At 39.0% G+C, this 19,263-nt stretch overlaps 1 protein-coding gene across 4 annotated transcripts in view; it reads left to right on the top strand.

The window, feature by feature from the left end:
• Nucleotides 1-19,263, top strand: part of EMILIN2 (elastin microfibril interfacer 2) — a 79,812-nt gene that overhangs the window by 38,153 nt on the left and 22,396 nt on the right. For all 4 annotated transcript variants that reach the window (XM_061596234.1, XM_061596223.1, XM_061596201.1 and 1 more), the window contains exons 4-7: nt 1,575-3,467; nt 10,231-10,704; nt 12,328-12,369; nt 17,457-17,585. In XM_061596234.1, coding sequence (XP_061452218.1) covers nt 1,575-3,467; nt 10,231-10,704; nt 12,328-12,369; nt 17,457-17,585 — 2,538 coding nt within the window. The remainder of the gene's footprint in view (nt 1-1,574; nt 3,468-10,230; nt 10,705-12,327; nt 12,370-17,456; nt 17,586-19,263) is intronic.

The following is a 19,263-nucleotide window of genomic DNA, read 5'->3' as shown; positions in this document are numbered from 1 at the left end:
CACTAGCTTGATAAGTTAATTATGATTTTTAAGCTAGAAATAGAGCCCAGGATGAAGAACTTGGGGGAAGGGGCTCAGTTATGGCTCTCATACCAGCACTGGTTCATGTTGGTGCAGAAGCAGAAATTCTTGCTTTTACACGGGCAGCTTCTGCTGGTCTTTTCCCTTTCTTTCAGCAGAATATATTTTACTTGGCATATGTATGGATAGGAGCTGATTTCCCTTCCTCTGATGTCATGTTAAAGGCATTTCTCTTTCATTGTTGGGAAAATGTTCAAATTTTAGGTGCAGTAGTCTCACTTGTGCAGCTTTAGCTAAAGATGATCCATTGAATAAGCAATGCCCATCTATTTCAGTACTTTGAAGGGCAATTTAGGATGCTTCCCCATAGAAGCTCTCTCTCTCTCTCTCTCTCTCTCTCTCTCTCTCTCTCTCTCTCTCTCTCTCTCTCTCTCTCTCTCTCTCTCTGTGTGTGTGTGTGTGTGTGTGTGTGTGTGTGTGTGTGTGTGTGTGTTAGTTAACTCCCTGTAGTTATCCTTGGTGCTCTGAATGATGGACTGCAGATTAATGTGGTCAGCACAGATGATATAGTCTGAAATCAGTATTATATTTTTTGTATATATTGAGCATCATATTTTAGTTTGGTGCTGTTAAAGGAGTGGGGAACCAGTAACCTATTGCTGGACTACAATTCTCATCATACCTGAGCAGTGGCCATATTGGCGGGGCTGATAAGAATTATATTCCAACAACATCCAAAATCAGACTCCCTGCCTTTGTTGTAAAGCATGTAGCGAAGTATTAAAGCAGCAATTTAGAGGGGGAAATCCTTATAACGGTCTCACACAATCATGTTTTTCTTCCTCAAACTGCTAGTTATCTTGGATTTTTTGGGACAAGTTTAGTTTAATATAATTTCGATCCTGAAGTCATTCTCTGCATTTAACTGGAACTACTTGGGAATACACTGATTGAGAGGTGAAGCACAGCTTAGCTATAAGGTGCTTTTCTAAGTTCACAATATTTTCTCCCCAAACTAGAGTTGATCCTAAAAATATACTTTTGAACCAAAAGAGGCTACTGGATTTATATTATTTTTATGTTGTAACAAACATTGGAGAGAGTGAATTCATCATTAACTGAACATACATAGATATGTATACTACAGTAATATCTCTTAACAGCAAGGTATTTGATTTTATCTATAGTATATAAGACTGAACTGTAGGATATGTTGCATTTGTGGGCTTCTATTTAAGTGCACACATTAGTGCATGTATAATATGTCAACACATAAAAATGCACATGCTATAGGAAATCCCATTCAATATATTTGTATGGCGATTTATAGTGGTGCAAAAAGAAAGAAAGAACTTGAACGCTCAGAACAGTCATGTTGCTTATGGAAGTGAAAAAGAATGAAACATAGGCTACATATGGTTTTCTAGCAGTGATATACATCAAGGTGCAAAAATAAAACCCAATTTGTTCTCCTTCTTTTAGTTATTGGTATTCTTCTAGCTATTGGTAGAAGAAATTAAAATGCTGTTTCCACATTTTTTTTCTTTCCTCAGACTCTAATCCAAAGCTAGAACAAAAGGACTTGCAGGATAAAAAAATGCAGCTCCTTGAGGATGAAGTGTTCCGACTTACACAGACTGTTCTAGAGCTTCAGTCCTCCTTAACAGGTGTGAATGAAAACCTAAAGCTTTCTGTGCAAGAAGATGCAAGTCGGATGCTTGTATTATGGTTGAACAACCTTCATGATCATCCAGGGCCTGATAGTATGGCTGAGGGTGAAACAGAGAATGTTAATCCATTTAGAAATAAAGATAAAAAAGAATCTGGAATAGAAATGGTAAAACCTGAACAAGTAGATGTCTTGATGGAGAAAAATGACAAGCTGGAAGAACTGAAGGGGAAAGTGAATGGCTATGAAGGACAATTGAAACAGCTCCAAGAAGCAGCCCAGGCCCCAACAGTAATGATGCCCAGTGGCCAGTTATATCAGGAATACATAGATGCTAAGTTTGAAGCCCTGAGAGAGGAAATGTTGGAAGGATTTGAGAAGAAAATGGCAGATCTGAAAAATTCCTGTGAGTACAAACTAATGGATATTCAGCAGCACTGTGATGATCATGAAGCCAGCTGTTTAGGAATAAGAGAACTTATTGGAGAAAAAGAAAATGGCCTGAGAAAAGAAATAAAACATCTTCAGACTCTTATCAAAGCACCATCAAACCAGTCATTTTGTTGCAGTGATACAGAAAGGAATGACTTTGGACAGCAGCTAAAACATTTGGGTGAAAAGATTGACAGAACTACAGAAGCAAACAGGATTTTAAATGCCAGAATAGATAATGAAATAAAACACATTTCCACTCCATATTTGGAAGACAACTTTGATGCAAAATGGGAGGAAGTAGAAGCCAGGATCAATGTTACAGAGAGAAATGGTGAACAACACTGCTTTTACATTGAAGAAACTCTTCGTGATGTTATAGCTACAGAAGTTGATGAACTAAGAGACTTACTTGACAAAAAGCTTCAGGCACTGGAAACCAGTCTGGGTGCTACTATTCTAAATACTGCTAACACCACAGATCGAGATGAGAGAGTTACTGGTCCAGGATCAATCTTACACAGTAACTTGGAATCTGAAAATGATCAGTTTGCCTCTGAGATTAATATTGTAAAGAACAAACTACAAGACATTGAAAATTTTTGCTGGCAGAAATGCCAGTCTGTACCTCACAATGTGGAGGGCCTCCAGAGGGACATAGAAAACTGTAACAGTAAATATGATCAATTGTTTTTTAAAACAGAGGATAATTCTGCTCTTTTAAAATCTTTAAATGGTTCTGTAAGTGAGAAATTTAATTTAATTAAAGGCAGCCAACGTGACATTCAGAAACTTCAAAAGGAGTTGCAAATGGTTCGTTATGGTCTGAATGTCATTGATAACAGTGTTAAAAAACTTCAGGGTGGTTTGAGCAGCTGTAATGAGCAACTTCTAGGTATCAATTCGACATGTGAAAAGACACAGCTTGGTGTGTTCAGAAAGATAGATGAAATACAGAAAACAGTGGGCAGTCAAGCTGGCCCAAATAGTAATTGTTGTGATGACTTGAAGGAGAGGATGGAACAGCTGAACGAGAAAGTATTTTATAACCTGAACAAATGTCAAGAGAAATTGCCTGGTGTTTCAGATTTGGAGGGAAGAGTGTCTCATGTTGAAAAAACCTGCAACAAATTAGATTCTGTGTCTAGCAGCCTTCAAAGGATAAAGGAGGGATTAAACAAACATGTCTCCAGTCTCTGGAACTGTGTCAGTCAGATGAACAGAACCATAATATCCCATTCTAATGATATTTTTGGTCTCAAGAATTCTGTCCAACAGTTCCACAGTCAGTTCCACAAATTCGCTGTTGACGTTCAAGATCACATGCAAACTCAACCTGCTACGTGTAAGTTAGCCAGCCTCTTTCTAGATACTAATTTTTAATTTTAATTTTTAGAATGCCATTATAGATAAACTGAAGAAATTTTAAAAATACAGTGTACATCAGGGAGAACAGACTGAATTGTTCATATTTTCACTTGCTATCTTTGTTTTGTTAAATGTGGTTTATTGAAATAACAAACTTGGGAGGGGGATCCAGTTTGAGCCAAATGCTGTATGGCATCATTGCTAAAATATCTTTTGTTTTTTATTGTAATATGTTATATTTTACAAGTATTTGACCTGAATATTTATTATTTATTAATTAAATCTATTAATCTAAACTTTTTTTAGATATTTCTGGATAGACAAATTTTTGCAAGGAAACCCACAGAAAGCACCATCATTTGCCCATCTACAAAGTGTTCAGGCTCAGACGTGATCTGTCCCTGCTTCCTGCACGAAACTAGCTATAGCCATGAATCATGTGCAAGAGGTGTGTGCAGAGAGTAAGGCTACAATAAACCCCTTGTGCCTTACCTTACCTAAGGCACACTGAGTGAGTGAGACAACAAGTCATGAGTTCTGTATAGTTTTGCATCCCTTCAGTCAGATTTGTGGCAATGAGATCTCCCTTTATTTTTAGAGACAAGTAGACCATCATTGGGTAGCTCTGCCCTTCCCTACTTGTTTTTCACATGAACTATTGTGAAATAAACTGCCATATTCAAAGAAGCCCTTGCTTAAGTAACTTTATTTCTAGCTTTCATATTGGATGTGAACATACTGTTCATTCTGAAGACAGATAATTATTTTGCTATCACTGTAGAATACACAACTGTTAGTATCTTTAATCAGATCTGAAGCAAAGTAGTCAAATGAGTCCTTTTATCATAGGGCAAGTGCACTCTGAGAGCATAGTAAGGAATATGCCAAAACATTCCAAGCAGCAGAACTCCTAAATTGGAATGTAATTCTTCTGCACTCAGACCAGATTCCCCCATGCCCCAAACATGTCACATCTTCAGGGCTGCATCCTTTGCACTTTGCACCAGATATCCTATTCTGCACCAAGCTGCAAATAGGAAAATGTTAGTGGAGAAGGGAGCCGTATTTGCTTTGTTAACGTTTTTTCTTAAAGTTTTGTTTACAAGAAGCAAGCAATCTGTCTCGTGAATTATATATAAATATTGTTTCAACTCCTAATGGCATATTACGTCCATTCTGCACTACCTATCTCACCCATTTCATAGGCTGTAAACGCTCCTGAAACCTTTTTTAAAAAACAGAGTGGGGAACCTGTGGCCCTCCAGATGTTGCTGTACCCCAACTCACATCAGTCTCAGCCAGCATAGTCAGTAATCAGGGGTTATGGTTGCAGTTCAGCAATATATGAAGAGACACAGGCTCTCCGTACCTGTTTTAAACCTTGGAAATCAGTGTATGTTCCCTGTACAGTTATACTTTTAAGAATGTTTAAAACACTTTTTTTAAACAAAACCTATTACACAGTAGACTACACAAGTGTAAGACAGGAAATATGATGTATGCATTTCCCAAAAATTACTCCATGTTAAAACTGTAAGAAAACCTTTCCCAACCTGGTGCCCCCCAAATATTTTGGACTATAATTCCTATCATCCTTAACTATTGGCCATGCTGGCTGGGGCTGATGGGAACTGTAGTTCAAAATATCTGGAAGTTGCCAGATTGGCGAAGGCTACTATGAGAGATCTATACTCTCTGAGTTTCAAAATTCAATAAGAACCCTTTTAATAAAGCTAATATAAGTAAACATTCTATCCTCTGAATATAAGGCTTGCAAATGTTTGATTTTATCTGTCCACTGCTTTGTATTACATCCATCTGTCCTTTGCTTGCTGTCTTCCTTTCTCTTATTTTCCCTAAGCTGCAAAGTATATTTCAATGCTATCATGGTTAATTCTCATAAGTACCTGAAATAACAGAACAGCACTCTTAGCTCAAGTGTTGTAGTATGTGAGAGGAGGAGCTGCTACTTACCTGGGCAATATTGTAAGTTTCTACCCACCTCTAGCAGACAGGTGTCTATATACTCAGAAGTTTGGGTCTATATTTGTTGCTTGCCATACAAAACATGTGTGACTGCATCTATACATGTTGTTTGCTTGGAAGCAAAGTCCACTATTTTCAATGATACTTGTGCAAGTAAGTGTGTCTAGGATTTCAGCCTTACAAAACAAACAGGTTTAATAAAATTTCCAGATGAAATGACAGCCACCACTGACATTTGAATCATGATTCTTGGAGCACCAAAGATGAGTTCCATTAGGAAATCTCAGAAAATATTTTCCAGAGGAGGAGCCATGTTAGTCTGTTGCAGCAAAAATAATAAAGAGTCTTGTAGTACCTTAAAGACTAGCAAAATGGGTACATCTTCTCCTAGCTGTGTACATATGTGAATATGTGTCTGCTACTTTGGGGGTCATCTTGAAACACAAAACAGAGGGTTCTCAATGCCTTAATCTTACTCAGCCAAACAGAAGTTTTCTGTCTGTGACTGCAAACACTGCATAGTGTATTTGGTATTTTGAATGGGCAACCTTTAATTCTATCTAATATATGTTAGTTATAACTTCATGCATAGATTTAAGCAAATATTTGCCAACATATTGTATAACTTAAATGATAACACTTCAGTCTGGAAGACTCCAGCCACAATAGTCTTCTGTTTATATAAGTGTGGAACTCTGGTAAGACATAAGAACAATCAACAAAATCTGTTAAATAATATGTCCCAATTAGAAATGTAAACAGGGCAAAGGTGTGCTAATTTGCAGCCAAGGATATTCTAGCATTGGCTTCAGGTTTTTTTTTTACTTTAAACAGTGTGGAGCCAAGACATTTTAAATGAGTCAGTCCAGATGTATGTTGATGGGTTATAGCTGTCTAAACCATGGGCTAAATCCTTATTTGGTCCTTACTTATTCAGTGCTTCCATGAAAGGTAGTGAGATGCTTGCTTGGGCACAGAAAGAAGATTCAGTACATTATGGACATCCTCCAACAACATTAGAATGTCAGGGCCTATTCATGATGAACAGTTTTGTGCTAGGACCAAACTGTCATTTTTCTCCAACAGCTCTTAACTCGAAATTGCAAGGAAGCCATCTTAAATTGGTAAAATACTAGGAATATTAGCCTGCAGGGATACATAGCTCCTAGTCATGTTTGGCCTATAAAGCAGCATAGAGACGTGTGTGCAATGTGGCAAAAGAAAAGGATGAAAGGAATGGCAGTGTTCAACTGAATTGCATGGTTCTTCCATGCAGGAGTTGACAGCTGTGAGATCCAGCCATACAGAAGTGACTCCCATGCAACTCTGATAACCTATGAAACGACACTACAATTGAGGTAGGGAAGGACAGGCAAGCCACTAATTCACCTCAGCATTTTCTTTGCAAATAGCACTGCATTAGGGGAACCTAAATCTAGGATCCTACTGCCATTACAGTTTACACTGTCTTGGCTAAATTCATCAGCAAGGCTGGGAATGGATGGGCAGTGAGTTTTGATGGAGGATCAAGTTAAAATTGGTTGATTTCCTAGTGTGGTTGCAAGTTTGAGTTCTGCTATTAATTTAACTAGACTTGTTAGCATCTCTACTCTGTATGAATCAAGATGTAAAATTTGATGAAACTATTGATAACCATAATGAAACAATATTTAATTAAAAACAGAAGGTAACAAGGCTGTGAAATTCTACCATTAGTTAGAGTAGGGGAGGCCAAGATGGTGCCCTCCAGGTGTTGATGGACTATAACTCCCATCAGCCCTAGTCGCATAGCCAATAGTCAGGGATGATGGGAGCGAAGACCAACAACATCTGGAAGGCACAATGTTGGCTACCTGTGGGTTAGAACGTTTAAAGAAAGAAGTATAGTAGGACAAGATTATGTGGGTGAATGTGAATCTACATTGTTTGTACTGCATGTTAAGAGATTTTCTGTTGCAAAACACAACAGATGGTTTGCTGATGTACGGTGAATAAGTTTTAGTTTAACAATTGCAAGAGATGGTTATGGATCATCTATATATTATATAAATGGAATCAATTAATAACTAGCACCTTGTCAGTTTTGTCCTCTGCCATTGTTCTATTATTGTCATAAAGGAAATTATAGTTCTTTTCACACATGAAAGTCAACGTTTGAATTTACCTTCATTTTATTTCTGCTTGGCATATTTCTTCATATTAATAAAAATGGTGGGTCGAGAAATGGAAGTTTAAACCTGAAAGTAAATTCATCTCGTGGGCTGAACAAAAAGCAAAAAATGACATTACTTGGCATATTGCCTCCTTTTGTGTCATCATTTTAAGTTGGCAGTAGTAAATAAAGAACAATGAACACTGCTGAAAAAGATGCTACCCTGGGGTATACTGTTTTTGAGTATAACAATGATCTAAGTACACTTTGCCTTCCCAGCTGCTTTGCAGGCTGTGTAGAAAAAAGTATCTGCTTTATAAACTCTTTGCCAACAAAGAGTTAGATGAAGACTGTTCTAAATGTACCCTTTTAATATGCTGAGTTAACTACAGTGGAGTGACACCTGGGATGAATTTTGCCCTTGCTGTCTGCATTACTAACACATGCTTTGCCTGTGATGGCTCCTTTATCATTATTTTTTTAGGCCTTTCGAAGAACAGTCCCTGATATAAAACAACTCTGTATCAGAGGGTAAAAAGGCCAAAACAACAGTTATACAAGTGCAAGTGCAATATGAAAATTGCAAAGTATTAGCACATGGGTGTACATGTGTGCAAACTCTCATTTAATTTAATGGTGGCCTAGTCTAAAGAGATACCTGTTTATATATGTTTTCATTTATATATGGTACACCAAACACTATAGATCAGGCAATCTCTCTCATGATTTCTTGCACTTCTCATTGGAACAATGACATTTCTGATTTCTTTTGGATCTTTCCTTGATTTTTTTTTTAGATGAGAAGGAACTGAAGAAAGCTAAATACATAAATTAATTCTATGTGTACAGTGATGGAGATAGCGTAGTTATGTGTCATAATTTACAGAGGGCAGTCCTCCCTTTGAAGGGCTGTACGGTCCAAGCCTGCTTTAAAGAGAGAGAAGTATAAGAAGGGAAAGCAGGGAGCTGGAAGTTGCCCATAAGCAGTTAGCACCTGGACAGCAGACTGAGCAGGCACCCAGGTCACAGTTTCTCCTACTATGATGATGAGAGGTATTGTGTTTCTATTTAAATTATAGTATTTCTAAATTTTAAAAGCATATGCATTTGTATGCTTATCTGTATAATCTATTGCCCCCCCCAGCAATGCATTAGTAGTCACCATAGGTGGAGACTTTAAGAAAACTAAGTAATGTGAAAAATATAATAGCACTTCTGTCTAACAGCATTATAAGAAAGTAGTGCATATTTAGTTGTTTAATTCAAAGCAGTAATTTAGCCCCCTTCAATTTATCAGTTCAAGGGCCCCTTACTAGCATCCTATATCCCCTTGCTTTTCTATCTTCCTTACCTACCAACATCACACAGCTGTCTTTTTGGTCTAGGCTCTGAGTTATGTATTCCCCTAGTCCAACCAATCTTCAGTTTTCTTCCCACCAGCTACACTGAGGGAGGCAGAGCTTGATCTTTTGTGTTCACATACAAATGTGCCAAGTATGAAATACATAAGGCCTTGCTTCAGCTGTTAATGTCATATCAATGTTTTCAATTGCTGCTTGGCAAATTACATGGAAACCCATTCCTTATCCAGTCATCATTTCCATATGCTTTGCAGAGAAAAGCACCAGTTTCAATGCTGTGCACTGTTTACAAATGATGCAAGGCACATGTATTTTGTACTTGACAATCTGTACCAGGGTTCAAAGTGTCAAATGAAAACTAGCAGCAACTGCATATATGTTAGAATATAAACTTAAATCTTCAAGTGCATTGATACAAGCAATCAGTGCAGCAATTATTTCCCTTCAGCACTTTAATTGCATTCTAAAATTTCCCCCCCGTTATTGTAAAAAAAGTCCAATCTATTATGCATTTTAAATTGGTAAAATATTAATATTTATAGCCAACTGAGCACTCTTGATACATTATTTGGCTGTGATCATCTAGCAAGTTCAGTCTTCAATACTCAAGCAGGGCATCCTCATTGCTGGCAATGGAAAGCAAAACATACCCATGTTCTCACTTAGCTTTCTCTCTTAGCCTGGAAAAGGAGCCCTAAAGGAATCTGGATCATAATCTGTCTTTCTAACTGTAACTGCTTTTAATCTATATATATGCTTACATTTATATTTCCACAAAAATATCTGTGAAGATATATAACAATGTGAAGTATATGATTAGACAATCTGAATGCTAAAAAAGGAAAGAAGTGTTAAATTGGGAAAGAGCTATCCTTAGCCCTGTTCTATAAAATGAAATTGTAAAGGAACCTGAGACTTCTACAAGGCTGAGGGGCACTTTGCTGATATCCATGTAAAATATAGTGACATACTTGTCTGGTTTGTCAATTCAATAAAAACATAGAAGTTTGCACAGTGAAAGTTTCCCTAGTAAATAGTAATCCATTGTGTTTTGAGGATTCAGGTCCATTTTGTTCTGACTGGTTGCTTGGCTGTTTTGTTTTTAAAGCAGAAGCATGCAATTGCCCTTTCAGTATTTATTTCACTATTTCAATTTTTTACCTGCTTCATGTATTTTTCAAGTTAACCAAAACTTCTTCCCCTTTTAGCTGAAAAGCCAAATAACTTTCTTCCCCTTTTAGCTGAAAAGCCAGCTACGCTACCACCAAGGAAACCACAAGGAAAGTTTCCTCTGCTACCATCAGATCCTAGAAAACCATTACAACCATCTCAACCAGGAACACATCCAGCACCATCACAGCCAAGGACACCATTGCAGCCACAACCAGGAGAACAGGTGCAACCATCACAACCAAGAACACCCCTACAGATTCCGGAACAAAGAATCCCTTTGCAGCCATCACATCCACAAGTAATCATACAGCCACCATGGCAAGAAACACCTCTTCAGCCACCAGATTCCAGAACTCCTCTACGACCATCGTTGCCAGGATCAACACCAGGCTCACCTTCCTTGCCTGGGTCAAATGGGGTATTTATGGAAACTGGAGAGGCAGGACCTCCTGGTACAGTTTCAATGGGAGGAAGAGGACGGCCAAAAAGTATAGATGGCCAGAATAACATGCTTATTTCTGAAGGATATGCTGGAGCACCAGGTGAGCAAATCAAATGTTTGATCTGAATTACCTGTTCATTCTGGTCATTGATAAAATCAACATATCTATGCAAAATTTGGAATCCAGTGACCAGATATTCAGTGTAAAAAAAAGTGACTATTCGATCCATACTAATGTACGTTTCCAACAGATGGCTCATGTGCCTTAAGGTCTTAAGGCCGGAAGCATACCTGCGTCTGATTTGCAAAGTAGGCATGTGTATAAATACTTTTCTCATTATGATTTTAACAAGTAGCACTTTCCATATAATGTTGAAGTGTATCCTTGCCTCTTGGCAGCAGTGTTCCTGTTCAGGGTGTCAGCCAGCCAGCCGTGCCCTCTTTCAGCAGGCCATTCCCAACATTTTCATTTTATTTTCCAAATGACTCTCAACATTCTGTGGCTACTGAGCATGCTGAATCCATATTGGACCATAGGGGCTGACCCCCTCAATTTTTCTAAATTTGTATTTCTGTAAACCTCAGGGTCCCCCCGAGCTTGCTAATACCCCCCTCCTGTGTTGGTTCCATTTCTGTTATTAAATATTTTTATTAATTGTAAAGAAAATAATAAAATATTAAAATGGACCATTTCATTCAATACAAAACTATTTGCAAAATATTGAAATGGTTTCTGATCCATTTCTGTCAGCACTTCACTTCTTTTAATGGGCATCATCATTGTAGTGTCTTGTGAGAAGGGGCATCAAGCATAAACTAAGTGCAAATGGAATCTGTGTCCCCATTGAGTTTTGTGCATTTCAACAATTTCTAAATTAAGAGTCTGAATCTGATACCTACCTAAAGCTATGATTAAGGGAGAACAGTCCCTGTATATCAGATATAAGGTGTGGGCTAGTTATGGTAACTCAATGGAAAGAAATGTTCCATTACCCTATTACATGAGATCTGCTCTAGAATTGGAAAACTGGTTGAAGATTTCAGTCAGGATGAACTTTGATTCAAACTTAGCCCTTAATACAATCAAGAAAATAATCTAGCTAACCATTCATCCTTCCTTTCATGGTGTAGTTTGGAACTTACAGGGGAATTATTGCATTGTAATAAATAACTGAATTCTTTGTGGTGATTAATACTGAATATAAATAGCCCTCATGGAATGAGTTTATGATATGATATTATCTGGCCCTATAAGCAATTAAGGAATCCATTGCTTCTCCCCTCCACCAGATTCTGAAACTCCTAACACTTTGTGTGTTTGTTCCCCCCCCCACACACACACACATCCCATGTGTAATATGTAGCAGAGGTGTGAGGATAGGAGTAGTTCCTATTTGCCAGATTGCTGCTTCCCTCTGACATTGTAAAGATAGCAGCAACCAATTTCTCTCTCCTTTTCTTCACTAAACCACTCAAGAAGGGAATAGGAATGTGCCAGGCATGGCTCTCTAAATTCTTCATTGTAGATAGAAGTAATCAAACCACTTAGTCTAGAATGATGCCACTGGCTTCAAAAGGACCACTCCAAAAATTATTTGAGAGATGCAGATGCAGTAAGTATTCTGGTACTGAAATGAATAGCATGTGACAAGTGGGTGGATTAACAGACTGTAACATTGCTTAAAATATATATCCCTTTCATACTTACTACTTTTGTTTGTAGGTTATCCAAAACCACCACAACCTCCGTCTGCAGCCACACAAGGTAATCCAGTTGTTGTTCAGAATTTTTCCATCCTGCTAATTCTTGCTGATATTTTCTACCATAACTTGATTGCTGGAATTTACTAAAGCAGTTTCTGACAAGTGCAATTTCAGATGGCTTGTTATTTCTTGAAATCTTACTAAGAAAATATTGCTTCTAATATATTTTTTAAAATTGAAACTGATACACTACTATATTTCATGTAGAAAGAAGCAAGTGGGTTGGGGGTGCTGCTGGTATACCACCCACACCACACTGTTGCCCAGTGGCTTCCCTGACCAAGCTGTCAGAGGCAGTCTCTGGCACAGTGATGGAGAACCTTAGGACTATTGTCCTGAGGGATTTCAATGTCCATGCCAAGGCTGCTCTCATTGGTCAGGTTCGGGACATCATAAGTGTTCATAGTACAGGACCTCAAATTGGCCTTGGTCAACCTGATGGATTTCCTTTATCATCAGAGGGAAAGTGGGAAACTGCTTGATCAAATACGGTATCCTCCTGGACCATCTGCAACATCACATAGATGCTAAACAGCACTGAAGACAAAATAAATTGGTATCACCGCTACTGTTCGGCAGTGGCTCCATTCTTATCTCCAGAGACAGTGCCAGAAGATAGCATTGGATGAGTGTTTCTTGGCTTCCAGACTCTTGAGCTGTGGGGTGCCATAGCACACTATTTTATCTCCAGTGCTGTTTAATGTCTCTATGAAGCTGTTGTGAGCAGTAATCAGGAAATACAGAGTGAGGTGTCATCAGTATTCTGATGATATCTGTTTTTCTGTAACATCTGAATCGGAAATGGCTGAGATGGGCCTGAACTGGTGTCTGGATGCAGAGGTGGGGCGGATGAGGCCTAACAGAGTCTGAATCCTGGCAAGTTGGATGCTTTCTGGGTGAGTGGTTCCAGGGTCTAGGAAATTGGTAAGTTGTCTGTCCTGAAGTCTGGGGGTGCTCCTAGATCTAGCTCTGTCACTGGAGATGCAGGTTTCCTCAGCTAGGAATGCTTTTTACCAGCTTCAACATCTTGCCCTTGGTAAGACATCCATGGCCATTTCTGGATCTGGATAGCTTGATCACAATTGTCAATGCAATGGTAACCTCAAGGTTGAATTACTGCAATACATTCTGTGGGGCTGCCCTTGAGGTTGGTTCAGAGCCTGCAGTTAGTCCAGAATGCAACTGCTAGGTTGCTTGTGGGGCAAACTACTGCCAATATGTGACACCTTAGTTGTGGGTGGCTGCCAATCTGCTATTGGGCCAAGTTCAAGATTTTGGTGTTGATGCATGAGGCCCTATACAGCACAGGACTAGGTTACTTGAAAAACTGTCTGATCCCTTATGTAGTCAATATGTCACTACATTCTGCAGGAGAGTTTTTCAACTGAAGACATTCCAGCTTTTCCTGCTGGATGAAATGGTCTCTGCTTTAGGTGTCCATTTTGTATTGTTTTAAAACAATCTTCCATTGTTTTTGTATTATTTTAAAAACTATTCTTAGCTCTTTTTATGGTATGTTTTTAGACAGACTTGAGACACATGTAAAAGGTGATTGATATATTAATAATAAATAAATACATGTAGAGGAATTTTAAATACTTACTTGGTTTTTATCAGTTTACAAAGGAAAGGTTACTATATTCTCCTGTCTCAAGTATCCTATCCAAGCACATGTCAGCACAATGGTTGAGGAACAGAGGTGTATAATGAATTAAACATACTTGTTTCTCCATATTTTGTTGAGTCCCAGCATCATCGGATCTGTACACATTTTGCACATGGCATGCACACAGGTCCAAATATTTGCATCTAGGACACTTTATGATCTCCAGTCATCATGCAAGACTAGGCCTGGAGAGACTTAACTAACCAGATTATAGAGCTCTTACTTCAGCCGAAGATCAGAAACTATTCTACTCTCATCTTAAATTGTTTAAAGTAATTGATTGTTGACATGTTCCAGACCCATCTCTTTGCAGGTGACTGTTGGTGTAAAATATGCAGAGAGCATAGCACTGCTGCTAACACTTGGATAAAGCTAGCTTACTTATGTTAGGGTGTTACATGGATCCAGTGTTTAAGACAACACCACTGAAATAACTAAATAATTAAGGTTCAGATATTGGTGAGCTTCAGTATTCTGCTTTGCTGCAGTCACCACAAACTATTGTAGCAACATATTTAAACAGTTACATGGGAGATATAGATAGAAAAACCTTGATCTTTGTTCAGCTGAGCTGTTAAAACTGTAGTGTTACTTGTGTGAACATTTGTATGCAGTTGGAGGAGTGGGTCTGCTTTCTGTTATGCAGGGATGGGGACCTCAATTCTGGGGCCTGACTGCAGCCATCCAAGCCGGTCTATCTAACCCCCAGGACTCTTCCCAGGCCATGCCCTCTCTCCATACTGCTCCTCCTCTTTGGCCTCCCAGTTTTGCAGGCCCCAGAAAGGAGCAACATGTATGTAACAGGACATATTGATTAAAGAATAAAAGGAAATGGCTACTAAAATGCTAACCTGGAGGTAATTGAAAGTCGGTTAAAAGTGTATGTAGGACAGTTACACCAAGTAAATATGCAGAGACTGTCTATAAAAATAGTAAGAGCACCCATCAATTGTAGAGTGGGAAGAAGGATTAGGGAAGGGGAACTAAATCCAGCCCCACCACTCCCTAGAATTATTGTTCTTCTGAGTGGGTTCTGCATGCACTGCACTGCTCCAGCAGGTGGATCAAGAAGCAAAACTGCACATGTATGACTCTTACCTGGATTAGAACAACTCCTTTGTACTTTAGATATTTATATGGGAATTGTCACTTGCACTGTGCCAGCACATGACCAGAAAGGGCGGGGGGGGGCTTGCAATTAAAAGCAAACAGTTGGTTGTATCCAACAAAGTGCTAAGCAAGTATCCCATTAGTGCAAGGATTTGTTTGTCCAATGAAACTTTCCCCTCTCCTGCCTCCATGCATGCTCTAAATCTGTCACAGGGGTTCCCCAAACCCTCCAAAGCAGATTTGGGAAGGATGTGGAGGATGTGTGGGGGAAGGAGAGGCAGAAAATCCTCTTGGTCAAGCAGAAATCCTTGCACTGATGAGACATGTTAGTTGGATACTGGCCAGTCTGTTTAGCAAATTTGTGTTATGCAGCTCACTTAACCCTTTACAGTTGTAAAACAGAGCATGCTTGAGCATGTGGTGATTGTAATCTGTAGAACACCCAGTACCCTCCATTGGGCCTAATGGCCAAGACCAAAGGCTTAAAGCTGTGAAGGCCGTCTCGCAGTAGTGATGGTGGTATCTTTTAGCATTATTGGCTTGTGGCACATGAAGTCATAGCTGTATGCATAGTGCTTTATTAGAATCATAGAATTGTACAGTTGGAAGGGGACTATAAGGCACTAAGTCCAACCCCCTGCGCAATGCAGGAATCCAACTTAATGCATACCCGACACATAGCTGTCCTACTGCCTCTTGAATGCCTCCACTGTTAGAGAGGACCACTTCCCTAGGTAATTGGTTCCATTGTCATACTTCTCTAACAGTTAGGAAGGTTTTCTTGATGTTCAGCTGAAAAGTGGCTTTCTGTAACTTGAGCCCATGATTCCATGTTGTGCACTCTGGGATGATCAAGAAGAGGTCCTGGCCCTCCTCTGTGTGAAAATCTTTCAAGTACGTGAAGGGTGCTAACATGTTTCCCCTCAGACTTCTCAAGTCTCAACATGCCCAGTTCTTTCAGTCTTTCCTCAAGGGGCTTTGTTTCCAGTTCCCTGATTATCCTTGTCTCCCTCCTCTGAATCTGTTGCAGTTTGTCTGCATTCTTAAAGTGCAGTGTCCAGAACTGGAAGCAGTCCTCAAGATGAAGCCTAAGCAGGACAGAATAGAGGGGAACTAGTACTTCACATGATTTGGAAACTATAGTTCTGTTAATGCAGCCTAAAATAGTTTTTGCCTCTTTTGCAGCCACATCACACTGTTGGCTCTTATTCAGCTTGTGATCAACAATTCCAAGATCCTTCTCGCATATAGTATTGCTGAGCCAAGTAACTCTCATCTTATAACTGTGCATTTGGTTTCTTTTTCTTAGGTGTACAACTTTGCACTTATCCCTGTTAAATTTCATTCTGTTGTTTTTAGCCCAATCCTTCAGCCTATTAAGATCACTTTGAATTTTGTTTCTGTCTTCCAAGGTATTAGCTATCCCTACCAATTTTGTATCATCTGCCAATTTGATAAGCGTTCCCTGCACCTCCTCATCCAAGTCTTTAATAAAAATGTTGAAGAGCACTGGGCCCAGGATTATACCCTGCAGTACCCCACTCATTACCTCCCCCGTTTGAGAAGGAACCATTGATAAGCACTCATAGTGAGTTTATTCATTTCACACACTTTTGCTGCTGTAGAACTAAGACAGTGTTGCCTAAAAAATCTGCATGAAGAGTTGCTTTACAGCTCATGGTTTGCAAGGTAAACACCATCACCATGTGGCATGTTTTAAAGCAGCCTTGTATCTGGGATAGTATGTCCAAATTCCTGCTCAGTGAGTTATCTTTCCGTAGTTATCCATCTTTAAAACTGGGTATATCAATGACCTACAGTGATTTTGCCTTTTTTCAGGATTGTCTTAGTTCCTGATCCAGAAGTGAAACACATTCAACTTCATGTACTGGTTTGTCCCACATCCTTTCAGCATCCGACAGCCCACCAACTAGACTTTGGGCTCTTTCTGGGAGGAAGGGCAGGATATAAATTTAATTAATAAATAGACTCCTTTACCAAGTGAATGGGCCAGGCCAAGCCAAGGCTCATGATATGGCACTATGTTGTCTCTACTTCACAGTTTGCTGAAAGATAGGAAAAAAAATTCCTATCTACTTTGTGGATGATAAGAAAAGTTTATTGTAAATAGCTGAGGATCTTCAGTCCATCTTACAGTGGTGACATTGGTGGAAATGTGAGACTACAAGAATGTGCTTGTTCTGTTCTTGCTAAAGTATTCATTTAAGGGGGGAAGAACTTTGTGTGTAAGACCAGATAAAGCCATTTTAATGCTACATTGTGTCTAAATTATGGTCACATCTTCATTCTAGGAGCAGCAGTTACTTCGCTGGTGTCATTCTCTGCTGGTCTCACTCAGAAGCCTTTCCCTAATGATGTGGGTGTGGTACATTTTAACAAAGTGCTTGTAAATGATGGAAATTATTATAACCCTAAAACAGGTAGGAAAGGGGTAGACAATGGATAAAGGGAAGCCGGGGCAATACTTATTGAATGATTATTTTATTATTTTTCCAGGGGCCTGCTTGGTGTTTTACAAATTAAGATAGTAGTTTCCTGTCTTTTCTGACAGAGGACCTTCTTTATAACCTGGAATCCACTTTTATTTTTTTGTAACCATGCGTTTTCATATTTCTGCTTTTCTTTCTCAAGCAACCAGATGTAAGTGAGAATCCTGTCCCTTTTAATAGTTGCGTAGAGGGAATTTTGATGCAGTTTGCTGTGCAGTGCTGAGAAAAGCTTCTCCTGCTGAAATCCCTGCTCTGCACAACTATTAAGGATACAAGAGGTCTGTTCTTTACATATGGACACCCTCTTTCTCGTTACAGTGGGTTTTGCTGTTTTTAGCAAAGTGTGCTAAAGCACTTGCATATGGCTACATCTGGAAATAGAGTAAGACTTTGGTCCTTTGCAGGCAGAAAATTGCTATGAGTTAAGATTACTTGCTCGTTGACCCTGGAAAACTGTTCCTATAGCTAACTGGAGGATCAACAGCCTCTCTGTGCTTATCTCGGCCTTTGGTGTCAGTGTGTGCACAACTAGCTCAGCCTCTGGCAACCGTATCTGCTACAGACTGAAAGAAATATTTGACTTGGAGCTTAAGATGAAATTTAGGGAAACCTATCAAGTATGCAGAAATTAACTTTGCTCCAGGGAAAGTATCAGCTAGGAATAAATGTGGAGTTAGCCTAGCCAGGTGTCCTTTCATACCACACAGCCTGGTATTTCCAGCAGGGTCTGGGTTGGTGTCCTGTTCTGCTTTTTGTCCAGTATTGTGAGATGGCCAGTGAGCAGTAGTCTTTATCTTATTACTGCCACATTCTGTGGATTAAAGCCTCAGATGCTGTTGGGAACTCATCTCATACAGAGAATCCTACCTCACCCAAATGGAATTGGGATTAATTTCCTTATGAAGTCAAATTTGATGTAGTCATTTTGTATTTTTAATGTTGCCAGCTTTTGAGTTTATGTAGCATTGTTAAATTTCATGATTATGTTTTACTATCTGTAAATAAAATTTTCAGGATTGTTAGCTGCCTATAGTGCCTTTTGGGGAATGTGATCTCACACACCCTTTTCTAAAAAAAATATTTTATGAGGGCAGAGTAATGATGAGTGATGAATTAGGGTAATTCTTTGAAGAGGTGATCTGGGAGAGTGCATGCAAATGAATGGAATCATTTTATTTGGAGTGATTTTGATGAGAAATTCTGTGGAATTTAAATAATTCTAGCAATTTCTAAATTTACACCTATATATATATAAAGCAATATATGGCCATTTTCTGCAAATTTGTGTTTTTGGTGGTGGTGATGGTGGGGTATAAGTGCCCACCTCTTCCTTAGACTATTTGTGAAATAACCTTCCTTGGGAAGAAATGAGTTTTCTGCTTCCTCTGGTTCCATTCTTCTCCCCTCCCCATTTGTATTTTGTATGATAACCCACAAACATGTTAAGTGGAAATGCTTTGATTCATGCCAAGTAGCTTCTACTAAGTAGCAGAAGGTCAAGCAGTTCAACTGTGCAGCATACGTTGCCATTTTGTTCTTGTAGGGCTGGCTTACACACTATTGCTCTCATTTGCTTACACTCGTCTGGATCCAGATTGGTAAATTTAAT

The sequence above is a fragment of the Rhineura floridana genome, chromosome 1 (assembly GCF_030035675.1).
Source record: "Rhineura floridana isolate rRhiFlo1 chromosome 1, rRhiFlo1.hap2, whole genome shotgun sequence".
Taxonomy (NCBI): Eukaryota; Metazoa; Chordata; class Lepidosauria; order Squamata; family Rhineuridae; genus Rhineura; species Rhineura floridana.
This window is presented reverse-complemented; position numbering and strand designations above follow the sequence as displayed.